This window comes from Dasypus novemcinctus, unplaced genomic scaffold (genome assembly GCF_030445035.2).
Source record: "Dasypus novemcinctus isolate mDasNov1 unplaced genomic scaffold, mDasNov1.1.hap2 scaffold_176, whole genome shotgun sequence".
Classification (NCBI taxonomy): domain Eukaryota; kingdom Metazoa; phylum Chordata; class Mammalia; order Cingulata; family Dasypodidae; genus Dasypus; species Dasypus novemcinctus.
Window position 1 is genome coordinate 561,098 of NW_026688163.1, and position 20,471 is coordinate 581,568.

At 46.2% G+C, this 20,471-nt stretch overlaps 1 protein-coding gene across 1 annotated transcript in view; it reads right to left on the reverse strand.

Moving 5' to 3' along the window:
* The window catches only part of SLC6A18 (solute carrier family 6 member 18), a 23,282-nt gene extending 11,975 nt beyond the window's left edge, over positions 1-11,307 (reverse strand). The window contains exons 1-2 of the mRNA XM_058292648.1: positions 11,227-11,307; positions 10,613-11,107 (exon numbers count right to left, since the gene is read on the reverse strand). Of these exons, the coding sequence (XP_058148631.1) occupies positions 10,613-11,107; positions 11,227-11,307 (576 nt within the window). The remainder of the gene's footprint in view (positions 1-10,612; positions 11,108-11,226) is intronic.
* Positions 11,308-20,471: the final 9,164 nt, after the last annotated feature.

Consider the following 20,471-nt stretch of genomic DNA (forward strand, 5'->3'; position numbering starts at 1 on the left):
CCTGCCTCGGCCTCGCCCGCCCCTCACTGTGGCCTGGCCTCTGCCCACAGGCCTTGGGTGCAAGTGGCTTTTCAAAAGAAAAAATAGCCATTTTATTGATTCATATTAGTAAAGCATATGATTCATCCAAAGTGTACAATCAGTGGTATCTGCTATAATCACAGTTGTGCGTCTATCACTTCAGTCATTATTAGAGCATTTTCATTATTTCAGTAAAAATAATAATAAACAAAAACCAGCCAAACAAGAAAATTCCTCAGTCTCTCTGTTTCCCCTGCTGTACATATCTATTATTTCTGGCTATTCTTGCACAATTATTTATTTGTTTGTTAAGCAGTTTTATGGAGATATATTCACATACCATAGGCTCTATCAAAAGTGAATAATCAATGGCTTTTAGTATAATCACAATGTTGTACATTCCTCATCTCAAAAATTTTAGAGCAATTTGATTACTATAAGAAGACTCCACACCCCTTAGCATGCCTTCCCCAGCCCTACGCAACCACTAATCTCATTTCATCTTTATAAATTGATTTATATTTACATTTTATTAATATAAAAATGAAACCGTACAATATGTAGTACTCTGGTATCCTTCACTTAGGATATAGTTGTTTTTTTTGTCTGATATTAACATTTTGTAGTATTAACCTATATTTGTTCAGCTTCAAAGAAAATCTATATTTCACATAATATATTTAGTTCATAGTAGGACAATCATACAGTATTTGTCCTTTTGAGTCTGGCTTGTTTCACTCAACAAAATGTCCTCCAGGTTCATCATATTGTCATATGTTTCATGACTTCATTTCTTTTTACTGCTACATAATATTCCATCCTGTGTATACTCCACAGTTTGTGTATCCATTCATCAGTTGATGGACACCTGGGTGGTTTCCAACTTTTGGCAACTGTAAATAATGCTGCTATGAACATCGATGTGCAGATGTCTGTTCATGTCACCTTCTCTCAGTTCTGGGTATATACCCAGTAGCGGTATTGCCTGGTCCTGTGATAAATCTACACTCCACTTCCTTGGGAACTGCCAAACGGTCCTCCGCAGTGGCTGTACCATTCTACATTCCCACCAACAGTGAATAAGCGTTCCTGTCGCTCCACAGCCTCTCCAGCATTTCTAGTTTTCTGACTTTTTAATAGCGGCCAGTCTAATAGGTGTGAAATGATATCTCATTGTAGTTTTTTTTTCTTTTCATTGTAGTTTAGATTTGCATTTTCCTAATCACATTTTTTCATGTGTTTCTTCACCATTTCTATTTCTTCTTTGGATAATTGTCTTTTCAAGTCTTTTGCCCATTTTTAATTGGATACTTTGTCTTTGTTGACTTGTATGGTCTCCTTATATATCATGGATATGAAATCCTTATCAAATATGTGCTTGCCAAATATTTTCTCGCATTGAGTCAGTGCCTTTTCACCCTTTTGACAAAGTCCTTTGTGGTGCAAAAGTATTGAAATTTGAGGAAGGTCTCATTTTTCTATTTTTTTCTTTTATTACTTGTGCTTTGGGTATAAGGTTTAAGAAACTACTGTCTATCCCAAGACCTTGAAGATGTTTTCCTACATTTTCTTCCACAAGTTTTATGGCTGTTGTTTTTATATTTAGATCCTTGGTCCATTTTGAGTTAGTTTTTGTATAAGCTGTGAGATAGGGGTCTTCTTTCTTTCTTTTGAATGTGGCTATTCAGTTCTCCCAGCACATTTGTTGAATAGACTGTTCTGGCCCTGCTGGATGGGCTTGACAGCCTTGTCAAAATTCACTAGACCTTAGATGTGAAGGTCAGTGTCTGAGTTCTCAGTTCAGTTCCATTGGTCCATCTGTCTGTCCTTATGCCAGTACCATGCGGGTTTTAACACTGTAACTAAGTAATATGCTTTTAAGTCAGGAAGTGAGAGTCCTCCAACTTCGTTCTTCTTTAAGACATTTTTGGCTATTTGGGGCCCTTACCCTTCCAAATAAATTCAACTATTGGCTTTTCAATTTTTGCAAAAAAAAAATCTGTTGGGATTTTTATTGGGATTGCGTTGAATCTGTAAATCAGTTTGGGTACACTTGACATTAATGATATTGAGTCTTCCAATCCATGAACATGGGATGCCCTTCCATCAATTTAAGTCTTCTTTAGTTTCTTTTAGCAATGTTTTGTAGTTTTCTGAATACAGGTCCTTTATGTCCTTGGTTAAGTTTATTCTTAAATATTTGATTGTTTTATCTCTATTATAAATGGAATTTTTTTCTGACTTCCTCCTCAGATTGCAATCAGTAGTGTATGAAATGCTATTGATTTTTGCATATTACTCTTGTATCCCATCACTTTGGTGAACTTACCTATTGATTCTAGCAGCTTTGTTGTAGATTTTTCAGAATTTTCTAGATATGGGATAATGTCATCAGTGAATAGTGAAAGATTTACTTCTTCCTTTCCTATTTGGATTCCTTTTATTTCTTTGTCTAGCCTAATTGCTCTAGCTAGAACTTCTGCACAATATTGAATTATAGTGGTGACAGTGGGCATCCTTGCCTTGTTCCTGATCTCAGCAGGAAAGCTTTCAGTCTTTCACCCTTGAGAACAATGCTAGCTGTAGGCTTTTCATATATATACTTTACCATATTACAAAAGTTTCAGTCTATTCCTATCTTTTTGAGTGTTTTTTCTGCACCAATTGAGAGGGTCATGTGACTTCTCTTCTTCAATTTATCAGTGTGGTTTATTACACTAAATGATTTTCTTGTGTTGAACCACCCTTGCATGCCTGGGATAAAACCCACTTGATCATGGTGTATAATTCTTTTAATGTGCTTTTGGATTCTGTTTGCAGGTATTTTGTAGAGAATTTTTGCATTTACTTTCATTAGAGATATTGGTCTGTAATTTTCTTTTTTAATAGTATCTTTATCTGGGTTATTAGGGTGATGTTAGTTTCAAAGAATGAATTTGGTAACATTCTTTCCTGTTCAGTTTTTTGGAAGAGCTTGAGCAAGATTGGTACTAGATTGTTGTATTAGTCAGGGTTCTCTAGAGAAATGGAATTAACAATAGATATCTGTCAGTAGTGTACAGTTCTATAAGAGTCTCTCACACAGCAGTGGGGATGCACAAGTCCAGGTTCCACAGGCAGGCTGCAGCCAGGGGCTGCAAGGAAAGTCCCATGAAGGTTCTTGATGAGTTCTGAGAGATGTTAGCTGTCCAAAGACAAGATGGGAAATTCTCTCTCAATGCTAGAATCACTTCCCCTTTTGAGGGATTCAACTGATTGGGTTAAGCATCACTTAGTGCTGATGGCAATCTCCCTGACTGATGTAATTATAATCAGCTATCTATGATTTACCACTGCAGTAAAGTCACTGGTGACTAAAGTCCATAAATGCCCTTGCATTATAGTTAGCCCAGTGCTTGCTTGACCAAACAAACTAGGTACAGTTACCTGGCTGAGTTGACACAATAGCCTAACCATCACAAAATCATCTTTGAATGATTGGTAGAATTCACCTATGAAGCCATCTGGTCCTGGGCTTTTTATCTTTGGGAGTTTTTTAATGATTGTTTCAATCTCTTGTGATTGGTTTGCTGTGGTCTTCTATTTCTTCTAGGGTCAATATAGGTGGTTTGTGTGTTTCTAAGAATTTGTCCATCTCCTCTACATTGTTCAATTTTTTGGCATACAGTTGTTCATAGTATCCTCTTATGATTCTCTTATTTCTGTGGGGCCAGTGGTAATGTCCCCCCTCTCATTTCTGAATTTATTTATTTGTGTCTTCTCTATTTTTTTCCTTTATCAATTTAGGTAAGGGTGATTTTTGTTGATCTTCTCAAAGAACCAACTTTTGGTTTTGTTGATTCTACTTTTTTTTTTGTTGTTGTTGTTGTTCTTGATTTCATTTATTTCTGCTCTGATCTTTACTATTTCTTTCCTTTGGCTTGGTTTGGGATTAGTTTGTAGTTCTTTTTCTAGTTCCTCCAGGTGTGCAGTTAGGTCTTCAATTTTAGCCCTTCTTTTTTAATATAAGCATTGAGGGCTATAAATTTCCCTCTCAGCACTACCTTTGCTGTGTTTCATAGGTTTTGATAGGCTGTGTTCTCATTTTCACTCATCTCAAGATATTTGCTGAATCCTCTTGCAATTTCTTCCTTGACCCACTGATTTTTTAAGAATGTATTGTTTAATCTCCAATATTTATGAATTTTCCCTTTTCTGTCCATTATTGATTTCTAGCAGCATTCCATTATGATTAGAGGAAGTGTCTTGTATAATTTCAGTCTTTTTAAACTTATCGAGACTTGTCTTCTGACCGAACAGATGGTCTAAGTTGGAGGAGGATCCATGAGCACTTGAAAAGAATGTATGTCCTGCTGTTCTGGGGTGGAATGCTCTACAGATGTCTGTTAGGTCTAGTTCATTTATCATATTATTCAAGCTCTCAATTTCTTTATTTAGCTACTGTCCAGATGTTCTATCCAATACTGAGAGTGGACTTTGAAGTCTTCAATCATTATTGTAGAAACATCTATTTCTCCTTTCAGACATGCCACTGTGTGCCTCATTTTTTTGGGGGCACTCAGGTTAGGTGCATAAATATTTAAAATAGTTATTTCTTCTTGTTGAATTGCCCCTTTTATTAATACATAATGACCTTCTTCATTCCTTATAACAGTTTTGCATTTAAAATTTTGTCCGATATTAATATTGCTACTCCAGCTCTTTTTTGGTTACTATTTGCATGGAATACCTTTTTCCAACCTTTTACTTTTAACCTAATTGTGTCCTTATGTCTGAGGTGGGTCTCTTGTAGACAACATATTGACAATTCATATTTTTTTATCCATTCTATCAGTCTATGTCTTTTGATTGGGGAATTCAGTCCATTAGTATTCAGTGTTATTACTGTAAAGGAATTATTTACTTCATCCATTTTGATCTTTGGCTTTCTATTGTATTGTACTATTGTCTATCTTTTTACCCTTTAATTACCCTTTCTAATAATCTTCAATTCTACACTCTTTTCCAAGTCTCTTGCCCTTGTTTTTTCCTTTCAGGCTGCAGCACTCCCTTTAGTATATCTTGTAATTCTGGTCTTTTGGTAATATATTCTTTCAGTTTTTGTTTGTCTTTGAAGACTTTGAAGTCCCCTTCATTTTTGACTCTCAGCTTTGCCATGTTGGAAGCTAAGGCATGGTGGTCTCGCAAGGAGAGACGTGCTGTTTCCCCGGCTATTCTTGCAATCTAAGGAATGTGGCAAAAAAGAGTTTTGAGCAAACAGGATGAAGCTGTTACAGGCTGAAAGAAAAGATGAGCACATACACTTTGTAGTTAGATAGAACACTTAGACTGTACTTTGAGATAAGATTTTTTGAGTTCCTTAGATGATGAGTAATGCTAATAGTTAACTGCATGTTGCTGCTTGTTCTCATGTAGACTGGGGTATATAGAGAGCCCCTTGTAAACAATAAAGTACTCTGATGAGACTCTACTTGCAGACCCCCTGATCCCAGCTCTCTTTCTTTCTCTTTGTTTCATTCTTTCTTTCTCTTTGTTTCATTCCCCATACCCTTCGGGCCCAAATTTCCAGCATTGCCAGATACAAAATTCTTAGTTGGCAGTTTTTTCTCTTTCAGTACCTTAATTATATCAAAACACTTCCTTCTCTCCTCCATGGTTTCTGATGAGAGGTCAGCACTTAATCTTATTGAGTTTCCCTTGTATGTGATGTTTTGCTTTTCTCTTGCTGCTTTCAGAATCCTCTTTTAATCTGTGATATTTTTCATTCTGAATAGTAGGTGTCTCAGGGTAGGTCCATTTGGATTTATTCTGTTTGGGGTGCATTGTCCTTCTTGGATATTCATATTTATGTCTTTCATAATGATAGGGAAGTTTTCAGTCATTATTTCCTCAAATATTCTTTCTGCCCCTTTTCTATTTTCTTCTCCTTCTTAGACATCGATAATGCATATATTTTTGCATTTTGCATTGTCATTCAATTCTCTGAGATCCTGTTCCATTTTTTCCATTCTCTTCTCTTTTTGTTTTCCTGTCTTTTCTGGTTCAGGTGTTCTGTCTTCAAAATCACTTCTTCTGTCTTGGAGCAATTCACATCTGCTCTTATGTGCTTCTTATGTATTTTCAGTCACATCCATCATGTCTTACATTCCTATAAGGTCTGTTATTTTTCTCTGCAGACTTGAAAACTGTATTTTATGCTCATCCAGTGTCTTCTTAATAACCTTTATCTCTTTAGTTATATTTTCTTTCAATTCTTTCAATTGACTTAGGATAGTTGCATGATTATCATTGATTAATTGTCTTAAATCCTGTATCTCTTCAGGACATTTGGTTTGTTCCTTTGGCTGGGTCATCTCTTCCTATTTCCTAGTATGGTTTGTAATTTTTTGCTGATATCTTCGTATCTGAATATGTTGGTGAATTTACTCTGATGGCCAATTTCTCTCTCTTGTCTAAAATTTTTTAACAGCTCCTCCTTGATGTTTGGTTCAACTTATCCTAAGTCTTTAAAATTGCCCAGCCTAGGTTATCAAAATTGTGCCAGGGACTCAGTAATGGGGCACAGATTTTCTCCCAGAAGTCAGAGAACAGAAAGACCCAAGTGTGTATTTGTCCATGCAATTTCCGGACTGGCCAGCAGATGGTGCTCATTGGTGTGCCTTTCCACAGAGGTGTGTCTCCTCCGTTTTCCTTTGTTTTTGGGCTGGCTGGAGTTGAGATTCAAAGTGGGCTCTGCTGGCTGAATTTGCTGCAGCAAAGCCCCCCGGCCCCCCTCCCTTTTCCCTTGTAACAGCTGGCAGGGAGGAAGAGGTCTGCTCCCTCTCAGTGGGCTGCAGTGAGCAGGAGTTTACCCCTCGTAACGTCAGCGTGGGGAGGGGAGCCCGCCTGGAAGCCGGGTTGGGTGGGTGAGTAACTCCCAGTTCTTGTTTCGGGTTCTTCGTCTTTCTGTCCCTCACCCTCCTGGGAGTTGTGAAGCTTTGTCCTGGTCTGCTGACCCGCAGAGCAGGTCCCTTGGCGGCTTTTGGCGCTACCACCCTTGTTTCGTGAGGGCTGAGCCCTGCCTGCCCTGACACCATCTTCCCACAGCTCTCCTTGCAAGTGGCTTTTTGTCGGATGTGCAGGGAGGGTCTAGGTGGGAATGACCGTGGGGCCCACGCCATCAGAGCCCAGGCAGGGGGTAGCCAATCCCACGAGGGCAGGGCTGTGTCCCTCACTGGGGGACCCAGTGCCCATGCTCAGGGCTCATCCTGTCGGGGTCACAGGGCAGGCAGCCCCTCAAGGCCCTGGGCTCGTCCTGTTGGGGTCATGGGGCATGGGGGCAGGCAGCTCCTCGGGGCCCTGGGCTTGTCCTGTTGGGGTCATGGGGCAGGCAGCCCCTTGGGGCCCTGGGCTCATTCCTGTTGGGGTCACGGGGGAATGCGGGTGGGCAGCCCCTCAGGGCCCTGGGTTCATCCTGTCGGGGTCACAGGGCAGGTAGCCCCTCGAGGCCCTGGGCTCGTCCTGGTGGGGTCTCAGGGCATGGGGGCGGGCAGCCCCTTGGGGCCCTGGGCTCGTCCTGTCGGGGTCACGGGGACAGGCAGCCCCTTGGGGCCCTGGGCTCGTCCTGTCGGGGTCACGGGGACAGGCAGCTCCTTGGGGCCCTGGGCTCATCCTGTCGGGGTCACAGGGCAGGCAGCCCCTCAGCGCCCTGGGCTCATTCCTGTCGGGGTCACAGGGCATGGGGGCGGGCAGCCCCTCAGGGCCCTGGGCTCATCCTGTCGGGGTCACAGGGCAGGCAGCCCCTCGAGGCCCTGGGCTCGTCCTGTCAAGGTCACGGGGACAGGCAGCTCCTTGGGGCCCTGGACTCGTCCTGTTGGGGTCATGGGGACAGGCAGTGCCTCAGGGCCCTGAGCTCATTCCTGTCGGGGTCACGGGGACAGGCAGCCCCTTGGGGCCCCAGGCTCATTCCTGTCAGGGTCATGGGGGCAGGCAGCCCCTCAGGGCCCTGAGCTCATTCCTGTCGGGGTCACGGGGACAGGCAGCCCCTTGGGGCCCCAGGCTCATTCCTGTCAGGGCCATGGGGGCAGGCAGCCCCTCAGGGTCCTGGGCTCATCTTGTCGGGGTCACAGGGCAGGCAGCCCCTCGAGGCCCTGGGCTCGTCCTGTTGGGGTCACAGGGCATGGGGGCAGACAGTCCCTCAGGGCCCCAGGCTCATTCCTGTCAGGGTCACGGGGACAGGCAGCCCCTTGGGGCCCTGGGCTCGTCCTGGTGGGGTCTCAGGGCATGGGGGCGGGCAGCCCCTTGGGGCCCTGGGCTCATCCTGTCGGGGTCACAGGGCAGGCAGCCCCTCAGCGCCCTGGGCTCATTCCTGTCGGGGTCACAGGGCATGGGGGCGGGCAGCCCCTCAGGGCCCTGGGCTCATCCTGTCGGGGTCACAGGGCATGGGGGCGGGCAGCCCCTCAGGGCCCTGGGCTCATCCTGTCGGGGGTCACAGGGCAGGCAGCCCCTCGAGGCCCTGGGCTCGTCCTGTCAAGGTCACGGGGACAGGCAGCTCCTTGGGGCCCTGGACTCGTCCTGTTGGGGTCATGGGGACAGGCAGTGCCTCAGGGCCCTGAGCTCATTCCTGTCGGGGTCACGGGGACAGGCAGCCCCTTGGGGCCCCAGGCTCATTCCTGTCAGGGTCACGGGGACAGGCAGCCCCTTGAGGCCCTGGGCTCATTCCTGTTGGGGTCATGGGGATAGGCAGCCCTTTGGGGCCCTGGGCTCATCCTGTCAGGGTCACGGAGACAGGCAGCTCCTTGGGGCCCTGGACTTGTCCTGTTGGGGTCGTGGAGGCAGGCAGTGCCTCAGGGCCCTGGGCTCGTTCCTTTTGGGGTCACTGGGGCACGTAACCCCTTGGGGCCCAGCCTCATTCCTGTTGGGGTCACGGGGGCAGGCAGGCCCCTCAGGGCCACTCTTTGGCTGGGGTGGCTTCTCAGCTTCCTGGCCTGGATCTGGGCTGACTTGCTCAGGACCGCTGCATTCCAGGGGATTCCAGGTCATTCCAGGGGATTCCAGGTCATTCCAGGGATTCCAGGTCATTCCGGGGATTCCAGGTTTTTTGCTGAAGCTGCAGGGAATGGAGCGTGCCCTCGCCTGTGGGGCCGCAGCACCAGGAGAGACCTGTAGCTTGGGTTTCCCGTTCTGCCTGGCAGCCCCGGGTGAGCACCTCTGGCTCCTGGGTCCATGGCACAAAGACTCCTGTTTCCACTGCATCCCCAGAAATCTGCTCCTGCAGGTGGCAGAATCACAGTGTGCATTGGAGTTCACAGCCTCATCAGGTCTCCTCTGTAAAACGTAGGGTGCTGGTTAGAGAAGACTAGATCCTGAGCATTGAAATGGGGACATTCGGGCAATTTCTTATGACTATGGGTACCGCGAACCCCCATGTCCCCCCAAGCATCTCCTGGCAGTGGAACCCCCGTTCCCTTCCTTGGAGGCTAGCCTCCCCTCCCCGCTTGCCTGGAGATTCTGGAATGACCTGAGCCACTGCCTGCTCAGGAGTTTCTCCTTCGAGGCCTGCCCTTACGTGCTTTCTTGCTTTCAGGGCTCCAGCTTGTCTTGAGCCCAGGCAGATCCCAGGGGATGAATACAATTCTGACCTGGGAAATCACCAGAAGTTTTATTTTATTACTCTCAGCTGAGGGATATGGATAGGACTAGATCTTCCAGGAGTTGGACTGGGAAGAAGGAGAGCTGTGTGAGATGAAGTCATGCTGTGTGAGATGAAGTCATGCTGGATTTGCTGAGACTGAGCAGGAATTCTGGATTCAGTTTGTTGGTTGACTGACTGAAATCTAGAAATTAAAGCTGCTACGTTAAGTGAAGCTGATATGCCAGAACTTCTTTAATAAACCACAGAGAAAGGAATCCAAGGTTTAGGGAAATAGGGGTGTTGGGAGTGGATGTATTTGCAGCCTTTGACCTCACCCCCCAACTATGACGTGGGGTGGGTCCCCAAGCCACGGCGCCATCAGGCATTGTGGGGTCGACTGGGGCGGGCGTGGGCTGCTTGGGTGGACAGGGTGATGGCGAAGATGCTGCTGCAGAGTTCAAGTGCGTGGCAGAGGCTGGGTGTCCCCGTTGGAGGCGAGGGGCAGGGCTGCCACGTGGGTGGGCTGGGGCTGAGACGGCCACCGTCCTACCTGTGGAGGGACCCAGGTTTGGTGCTTTAGCTGCGGTGCCCACTCAGCCCGTCGGTGCACAGATCTGCTGACCCCACAGCCAAGTCCCTCCCTAGGGACCCAGTGCCTCGTCCAGGCACAGGGCCGAGCCGTTCACCGCGCGGGGCCCTTGGGTGAAGGGACACATGTTCTGCTGCTTGGACACATGTTCTGATGGTGACGGCATCTCCCATCACCCCAAACGGAACCGCAGCCATTTCCCCTGGGACGTGGAGACGGGAGAACCCAGGATCTGCAGGCTGCGAGGCAATGCTACTTCCCAGGCCTGCCTGTGCTCTCACGGCCTCGCCCGGCCCACCCCTGTCCCCAGAGGTAGCCCCAGTTCCGGAATGCACGGTTTCCCTGGCCGTGGGCAGGGTCTGGCGGAATCCCTGCGTTCACAGCCTCACCCACGCTGCGGGGAGGGTGACGTGAAAACCCAGGGGTGCCTCCACGATGAGCCTCAGCCGAAGGCGCCCGGCACCCAGGAGGCGGCCGCGGTGGGCGCCACCCTCCAGCCCCGACAGAGGCAGGCCCGCCTGGGGCCACATCCCCGGCTGCCGGTCCAGCTGGCCTTGAACCTGGGGTGTCCCGAGCCCGCCTTGAGGAACCGCAGCGTGAGCTCTGCTCCGGCTCTTGCCCTTCTCCAGGCTCCTGCCGGGAGGGCCCCCGAGCTCATCCCGCCGCCGCAGCGCCCGCAGCCGCGCAGCCCCGTCCTCCCGTTGCAGAGGCCGCTCTGCTCGCGCCTGCGAAGTGGACAGGGCATGGGTCCCCCGTGCCGTGACGCGCGCCCAGGTGGCGAGCAGGAGGGGGGACAGGTGCTTGCTTACGACGCGAAGAGAAGAAACGAAGAGCCCACGCCTCACCTGGGGGCTTCTGCGGCCCAGGCAGGTGGAGAGACGTGCCTGAGGGAGGGGTCACGCGGCAGCCGGTGGCTGGGCGGGAGCCCAGGGCCCTGAGCCGCCCGTCCCGCAGGCAGCACCGCGCGGCCGGGCCTTCTGCTCCGGCCCATTCGCCGCAGTACCCGAAGGGCCCGCAGCTGGCCTGAGTGGTCAGCAGGCGCTGTCCGCAGAGGGTGGGGTGGGCGGCACAGCGGGACAGGCATGGAGTCACCCAGGGGGCTCAGCACACAGGTCGCCACGGCGAGCCCACTCCCCTAACCCAAACCGACAGCTGCCCGAGGCGGGGCTGTCACCTGGCAGAGGAAGGAAAAGTAAACTGCACCTGCATGGCAGATGGCTGCACACACGGATCTTCCCCACCAGCCAGTGGAAGGCTGCAGCGTTCCACCCGAGCAGGGGCAGGTAAAGGGTGAAGGGATGTCTGTCCAGAGGGCCGGCACCCCAGCAGTGCACAGGTTAGCTGAGGACCTGGCCAGAGTTGCGGCTCTAGACTGAATCGTGGGCTTGGGTCAGTGGGGTGTTTAGAGAGTAAGAAGTTTCAAAGAAGACCAAAAAGTTGATCGCCAGGTCTACACTGGCAGATTACATTACTATTATTATTTTTTTAAGATTTATTTCTATTTATTTATCTCCCCTTCCCCACCAACCCAGTTGTCTGCTCTCTGTGTCCATTTGCTGTGTGTTCTTCTGTGACTGCTTCTATCCTTATCAGCAGCACTGGGAATCTATGTTTCTTTTTGTTACATTATCTTGTTGTGTCAGCTCTCCGTGTGTGCGGCGCCATTCCTGGGCAGGCTGCACCCTCTTTCGCGCTGGGCAGCTCTCCTTACGGGGCGCACTCCTTGCGTGTGGGGCTCCCCTACGCGGGGGACACCCCTGTGTGGCAGGGCACTCCCCGCGTGCATCAGCACTATGCATGGGCCATCTCCACACGGGTCAAGGAGGCCCGGGGTTTGAACCGCGGACCTCCCATGTGGTGGACGGACGCCCTCACCACTGCGCCAAGTCCGCTTCCCTACATTATTATTTATGTAGAAAATCATAAGGAATCTACAAAATAACTTCTAGAGTTAATAGTGAATTTATCAAGTCACAGGATACAACAAAAGTCAATTCTCTTCTCTATACTAGCAGTGAACAGCTGTAAAATAAAATTTTAAATAGTTTCATTTTGGTATCATCCAAAACAAAAAGCTGAGGCGTCAACCAGGTACAAGACAGGGACACTGCAATGGAGGCGTGCTGCTGAGAGAAGCCACACGGGCAGGGCTGAAAGCTCAGTGTGTTAGATGTCCCTTCTCCCCAGACTGACAGGCTCAAACCAATTCCAATCAAAATCAGAGCTTACTTTTCTGTAGAAATTGACCAACTGGTTAGAAAATGTGTACGGAAATGCCAAGGATCCAAGGACCTAGGGCAGCCAAAACAATCTTGAAAAAGAATGAAATAGGAAGAAACGGGAAACTGCGTAATTCCAGCATCCAATTTTATTTTTCCTGTAATTGTCATTTGGTTCATGTCCTCTTTTAAAAAAGAAAAAAGAAAAAAACCCAGCTTTATTAAGGAATTATTGATGTGCATTTTTGACTTATGTATGTATCCATGAAAATATTACAACAGTCGAGATAACGATCACACTCCTCACTCCCCAAACGTCCTTCATGTCCCTGTGAGCCCCGACACGCCCTCCCTTTCCCCAGGAGCCTCGGCTGCTCTCCATGCCTGCAGGTTAGCGTCCATGTCCTTGGACTTTATGTAAATGGAGTCATTTATAGAACAGTAAGTGCTGTATTTTCTCATTTCATTCACTGTATTTGAGATTAAGCTATGCGGTTACATGTATCAATAGTTAATTCTTAGAGTTCTTCACACATTATGGGTACAAGTACTTTATCAGATAGACGCTTTACAAATATTTCCCCCCACTCTGTGGGTTGTCTTTTCAATCTCTTCTACGAGCAAAAGTTATCAGTTGTAGTGAAGGCCAAATCATCAACTTTTCTCTTTCATAGATCCCGCTTTCACTGTTGTGTTTAAGAAATTTTTATCTAACCCAAGGTCACGAAGATTTTCTGCTAAGTTTTTCTCCAAAAATTTTTAAAGTTTAAATTTTACATTGATGTCTGTGATCTATTTTGAATTAATATGGTGTGAAGTGTGGGTCAGAATTCACTTTTTAGCATATGGCTATCCCTATCCAGTTGTCCCAGAACGATCTGTTGGATTTCCCACGGAATTCGCGTTCACTGAAAGCTGAGTAACCACGTGCGCGCGGTGATCCCCGCGCCCTCGGCCTTGCGGGCGTGTGTGCCATCTTGGCGCCGATACCACACTGGCACGAAGACTGCAGTCTCGAAAGCTGCCCTTAAATCTAGGTAAGGTGCGCTCTACAACTCTGTGCTTCCTCAACGTTGTTTTGGCTATTCTCGGTCCTTTTTTGTGAAGTTTAGAGTCAACTTTCTAATAAAAAAAAAAAAAGCCTTCTGTAATTTTGATTGGGATTACCTTGGATCTTTAATTTGAGGAAGAACTGACATCTTAACAATATTGAGATTTCTGACCCCTTCACATGGTATATCTCTTCAATTATTTAGATCTTCTATAGGTCATCTCAGCACTTTTTTTGTAGTTTTCAGAGTACAAGCCCTGCATATCTTTTGATAGATTTAATCCTAAATATTTTCTGTTTTTGATGTTCTTATAAATGGTATTTTTTTTTAAATTGTATTTCCAAACGTTCATTGCTAACCCATGGAAATAGTTTATTTTTGCATATAGATCTTGTATCCAGCAAATTTACTATAATAAATTCACTCTTTAGTCCTAGATCTTTTGTGTAGATGCCATCAGATTTTCTACACAGATGATGATGTCACCTGAGAATAGAAACGCTTTCAGTTTTCCCCGCTAATCTGAATTAGTTTTATGTCTTTTTATTGCTTTATTGCATTGGTTACGACCTCCAGTGTGATACAGAAGTGGTGGGAGAAGGCATCCTTGCCTTGTTCTTGGCTCTAGGAAAAAAAACAAACATTCTTTTCCATCAAGTATAACGATAGCTGTAGGGTTTTTTGTAGATTCTTTTTATCTGGATGAGGAAATTCCTTCCAATTCCTAGTGTTTTTAGTTTTATTGGAAATGGATGTTGGATTTTGTCAAATGCTTTTAGTTGCACTCCCCCCCCCCCACATTTATATATATATATGAGGTGATTTTATATATAAAGTGATGAATGAAGTTGATTAATTTTTTTAAAAGATTTATTTATTTATTTCTCTCCGCCCCACCCCCACCCCGGTTGTCCGTTCTCTGTACCTATTTGCTGCATCTTATTTCTTTGTCCACTTCTGTTGTCAGTGGCACAGGAATCTGTGTCTCTTTTTTGTTGCATCATCTTGTTGTGTCAGCCCTCCATGTGTGCGGCGCCATTCCTGGGCAGGCTGCACTTTCTTTTGCGCTGGGCGGCTCTCCTTACAGGGCACACTCCTTGTGCGTGGGGCTCCCCTACGCAGGGGACACCCCTGCGTGGCGCGGCACTCCTTGCGTGCATCAGCACTGCGCATGGCCAGCTCCACACGGGTCAAGGAGGCCCGGGGTTTGAACCGCGGACCTCCCGTGTGGTAGACGGACGCCCTAACCACTGGGCCACGTCCGCTTCCCGAGCTGATTAATTTTTGAATGTTAAACCAACCTTGTGTGTTGGGAACAATCCCCATGGCAGTGTGCATTATGCTTTTTATATGTTGTATTTGATTTGCTAGAATCTTAAGGAATTTTGCATGTCTGTTAACGAGGGTATTTGTAGTTCTCTTTTTGTGATCTCTTGGCCTGGTTTTGGTAATGCTGGCCTTGTAGAAGGAGTTAGGCAGTCTTTTCTCCTCTCCACTTCCTAGAGGGGTTTGTACTGGCATTGTCCTGCACTGGAACAATTGCTGCCATTTCTTGCTTTGGTAGACTTCCTCAGTGACGCTAACTTGCAGTTTTCTTATGGAAGATTTTTCATTACAAATTCAATTTATTTAGCAGATATAGGACTACTAAGGGTTTCTATTTCTTCTTTTTAAAAGTATTTCTTTATTTCTCTCCCCTTCCCCCTCCCTCCTCCCGTTGTCTGCTCTCTGTCCATTCACTGTGTGTTCTTCTGTGCCCGCTTGTATTCTCATCAGGTGACACTGGGGATCTGTCCTTTTTTGCTGTGTCATCTTGCCGTGTCAGCGCTCCGTGTGTGTGGCACCACTCCTGGGCAGGCTGTGGTTTTGCATGGGGCAGCTTTCTTTGTGCGGGGGCCACTCCTTGTGCGGGGGGCACCCTTAAGCGTGGGCCAGCACTCCTTGCGTGCAGCAGCACTGCCCATGGGTCAGGTCACCACATGAGCCAGGGCCTCCTGGCCCAAGGGTTTGATACCCAGGGCCTCCTATATGGTAGGTGGATGCTCTATCTGTTGAGCCACATCTGCTTCCCTCTATTTCTTCTTGAGTGAACTTGTGAGTTTGCTTCTTTCAAGGAATTTGTCTATTTAATCTAAATTGCTAAAATTATTGGCATAATGTTGTATGTAATATTTCCATATTATTCTTTTCATATCTGCAGGCTCTATAAGATGTCATCTCTGTCAATCCTGATAATTTGTCTTCTCTCTTTGATGCTTCTGGATATTGACTTGTTCATTGTATTGATCTTTTCAAAGAACCAGTTTTTGGCTTCATTCTTTTACTCTTTTCCTATTTCATTTATTTCATTGAGATCCTTACTATTTCATTTATTTTGCCTTTTATTCCTGTTTTTCTAATTTTTTTTTCAGGTATGGAAGCTGAAGTCATTGATTTGCAACCTTTCCTCTTTTCTAATACAGTGCTATAATTTTTTCTCTATGTTCTGCTTTAGCTGAATCCCATTAAGTTTTGTATGTTGTGTTTTTCATTTACTTTGGGTTAAAAATATTTTATTTCTCTTTTGATTTCTTCTTTGACCCACTGTTATTTAGATATGTGTTAGTTTCCAAATATTTGAGGATTTCCCACATATATTTCTAATTTATTTTGCTTTTTTTTAAAATTTTTTATTCATTTTAAAAAAATATTACATTAAAAAAATATGAGGTCCCATTCAACCCCACCGCCCCCACCTCACCACTCCCCCCACAGCAACACTCTCTCCATCATCATGACACATCCATTGCATTTGGTAAGTATATCTCTGGGCATCGCTGCACCTCATGGTCAATGGTCCACATCATAGCCCATACTCTCCCACGTTCCATCCAGTGGGCCCTGGGAGGATCTACAATGTCCGGTAATTGTTCCTGAAGCACCATCCAGGGCAGCTCCAAGTCCCAAAGGCGCCTCCACATCTCATCTCTTCCTCCCATTCCCTGCACCCAGCAGCCACCATGGCCACTTTTCCCACACCAATGCCACATTTTCTCTGTGGACCTTGGATTGGTTGTGTCCATTGCACATCTATGTCAAGAGGAGGCTTAGATTCCACATGGATACTGGATGCAATCTCCCTTTCAGTTGTAGGCACTCTAGGCTCCATGGTGTGGTGGTTGACATTCTTCAACTCCATGTTAGCTGAGTGGGGTATTTTCAAATGCCTGCAAAAAATACCAAGATGGACCACATTCTTAACCATAAAATGAGACACAATGGATTTTAAAAGATTTAAGTGAAATATTGTATGTTATGTTCTATGATCAAAAGCAAAATAAGTCCAATAAATGTTCATCTCTAGCAGCTAGATTCGTGTTTTTAAAAAATATCTTTCATGTTTCTACTAAATATGTTCAGTCTTGCCTCTAGGTACTTTTTTTTTTTAAGATTTATTTTTATTTATTTTTCTCCCCTTCCTCTCCTTCCCCTGTTGTCTGCTCTCTGTGTCCATTTGCTGCGTGTTCTTCTCTGTCCGCTTGCATTTTTGTCAGTGGCACTGGGAATCTGTGTCTCTTTTTGTTGTGTCATCTTGCTGCATCATCTTACTGCGTCAGCTGTGTGTGTGTGCAGGGTCATTCCCAGGTGGGGGCTGTACTTTTTTCTCACAGGGCGGCTCTCCTTGTGGGGTGCACTTCTTGTGCATGGGGCTCCCCCATGCAGGGGACACCCCTGCATGGCACAGCTCTCCTTGCATGTGGCAGCACTGTGCATGGGCCAGCTCATCACATGGGTCAGGAGGCCCTGCATACCAAACCCTGGACCTCCTAATGGTAGGTAGACACTATCAGTTGAGTCACATCCACTTTCCTTGGTACTTTCTTGAAAAATGCAATACAGTTATAATAGCTGTTTTAATGTCCTTGTCTATTAATTTTATCACCTGTGTCTATTTTGGGTCTATTTCTATTGGTTAGGGACCATATTTTCTTTCTTTTTTTTGCATCCTGGAGCATTAGTCAGGGTTCTTTAGGGAAACAGAAACGACAGGAGCTATCTGTAAATAGTATGAGATTTTATGAAATTATCTCATGTGACCATGGGGCTGCATGAGTCCACATTCCACAAGGCAGCCTGCAAACCAGGGGCTCTGGTGATGGTCCTGGAGGAGTTCCAGGAGACGCTGAGCACCTGAAGTAGAGGTGGGACTTCCCTCTCTGAATGCCGAAATCACTTCTCCTTTGGATAAGACATCACTCATTGCTGACAACAACCTCCTGAGTTGATTGTAGATGTAACCAGCCATCTAAGCAATCAACTCACTGATTATTAAAGTTATGAAGTGTCCTTTTTACAATCAGCCCAGTGCTTGCTTGACCAGACAACTGGGCACCATTACCTGCCAAGTTCACCCATTAGCCTAACCTGGTAATTGTTGATGGGATGTCAGACATTGTGAATTTTACCCTGTTGGGTGCTGGATAATTTGGTGTTCCTGTGAACATTCTAGAATTTTGTTTTGGGCTGCAGGTAAGTTAGTTATCAACAGCTCAGTCATTCCTTTGGTTTTGCTTGGTTTGGCTGGACTAGAACAGTGTTCTGACTCGGGTGACTCTTGCTCACTTCTGCAGCAAAACTTCTCAGAGCTCCATCTTCAGCTCTTTCAGAAGTGGGGGGCGGATCAGCCTCTGTCACCCCATCTTGTCTGGAAGCAACAGCCATGGACCCATTTGTGCTTGCTTTTTAAGCTTGGAAGAATTCACCATTGCCTAACCAGGGCCTGACAACACCGCGTGGCCGAGCCTGCCCTGCTGCTCAGGGTTGGTGTCTGGCTGTCTCCCCCAGAGCAACGTCTCCTGGTCTCTCTTGTGGGTGGGGGCGCACAGCTCAGTTCTGCCCACAGACTTGGGGCAGAACTCCTGTCACCTTGGTTTGGATGAGGGAACATATGCTATGATGAAAATATTTTGAAATATACAGGGATTTGCTTTATAGCTAAGCATATAGTCTATTTGTCAACTGCCACGTGTGCACTTGAAATGTCAGTTAGGTCAATTGGGTAAATGGGGTTCAAATTTTCTATATAATCATATTACCCCTCCCCACCCCAGTGGTTCTGTTGATTACTGAGCTAAAACCTCCAACTACGTTTACTGATTTGCTTTTTTTGCTTTAAGTCCGATGTCCTTTTCATATAGGCTATATTACCAGGCACGCACATCCTTAGGCTTCTTGCATCGTGCTGTTGAGCTGGTCCTTTATCGCTACGAAACGTCCTTCTTGAACTCTGGCAACTCTCCTTACTGTCAAGTGGATTTAGTGGCTATAAATCTTTCCACACCCACTTTCTTAGGTTTATGTGTACATGTTATATGTTCTTCCATTTTTTTCACTTTCAAAATCTATGTTTAAATAGCATAACATTGAGTGTTCTTTTTTCATTCAGTCTAACCATTGTCACGTAGACTTTCCTTGGTCTATATTTAATGTACTTACTAGTATGTGTGAACTTATGTTTACCACTTTGTCATTTGCCTTCTTTTTGTATTATGTCCTTTCATTCTCACTTTTTGTTTATTTTGGATTAATATTTTAAAGATATCCCCTTTTATTCCCACTTTGGTTTATGAGTTACACTTCTTTGTTTCTGTGGTTTCATTTTTCTTCTTGGGGGGACTTAGAATATACATCTTTAACTTTTCCCAGTCTGTCCTCGAATGGAGCAGGATTCTACGCGTGCTCTTTCCTTCCTGCTAAAGGACTTCTTGTAACATTTTTTTGGTAATGCTGTTCTGCTGGCAATGAATTATCTCAGCTTCAATTTAAAAAGCTCCTTAATTCACCTGGATTTTTAAAAGACATTTTTCCCAGTATAGAATTCTATTTGGACAGTTTTACCTTTAATGTCTTGAGAGGTGCCACATATCCTATGGATGGCATAATTTCGGCTGAGATGTCTGCTGTCATTCTTATCTTCATGCCTTGATAAAAACCATGATTTTTCTTTGGCTGCCTTAAAATCTTATCTTTACCAGTGGTTGTCGGCAGTTTATTATAATATGCCTTGCTGTTGTCTTTGTTATATTTTATTCTGCTTTAGAGTTTATTGAGCTCTTGGATATCTGGGTTTATAGTTTTCATCAAATTTGGAAAACTCCTGGCTATTATTTCTTTAAATAACTTTTCTGTCCCAAACCCTTTTCTGGGGTTCCAATTACAGTAGACACTTGACAGTGCCCTGCATGTCACCGATATCGTCTCTCCTTCATTCTGCTTTCTCCCCGTACTTCATTGGGCCATACTTGCTGCGCCACGATGCCTTCTTCCGCAGTCTAAACGGCTGTGAATCCCATCTGTGCACGGCACATTTGGGGGGGGGGGGGGTCAGCCTGCCTCTTCCTCCAGCCCTTCTTAGTAGGCGCACGTGCAAAGCAGTGTGGAGGCGGGGATGGCACGGCTAACCACACAGAGCTAAGCACCAAGAGTCAGTCCTGAATTCCCGACTTGCCAGCACCAGTGTCCAGTGCGTGGGCCTGATATGGCCGCTTTCTCCTGGGGTCAGGTTGACGAGGGTCCTCCACATCAAGGGGGCGCCATCTGACCTCATTTTCATGCACGTCTACTCTCGATACGGGTTAGGCTTCTCTGCCCTCACCACCATCGGTGGACTTAATGACTTGTTCCCTGTCACCATCTCACCGACGTTGCTAAGGAATTTACTGCAAAGGTTGCAAGGTGACAGGCGTAACCCAGACCCCTGATTTTCCCCAAGCTCCCCCTCGCCCAGGAGGAGTGGGCCTGACAGAATGTAGGAAGGACTTACTGCTATGGTGCCAGCTGGACCAGCAGGATGCCCGCCTACAGGCTGATGGACAGAGCACACCTTGGGACACGGTAGGGGGGTGGGAAGGGCCTTCTCGCCAGGACCAAAACGTCGCCGGAGGGAAAGCGGTGCTGTTCAAAGGGTGCCGTTTCCCCTTGGGGTGCCCTTCTCTGGG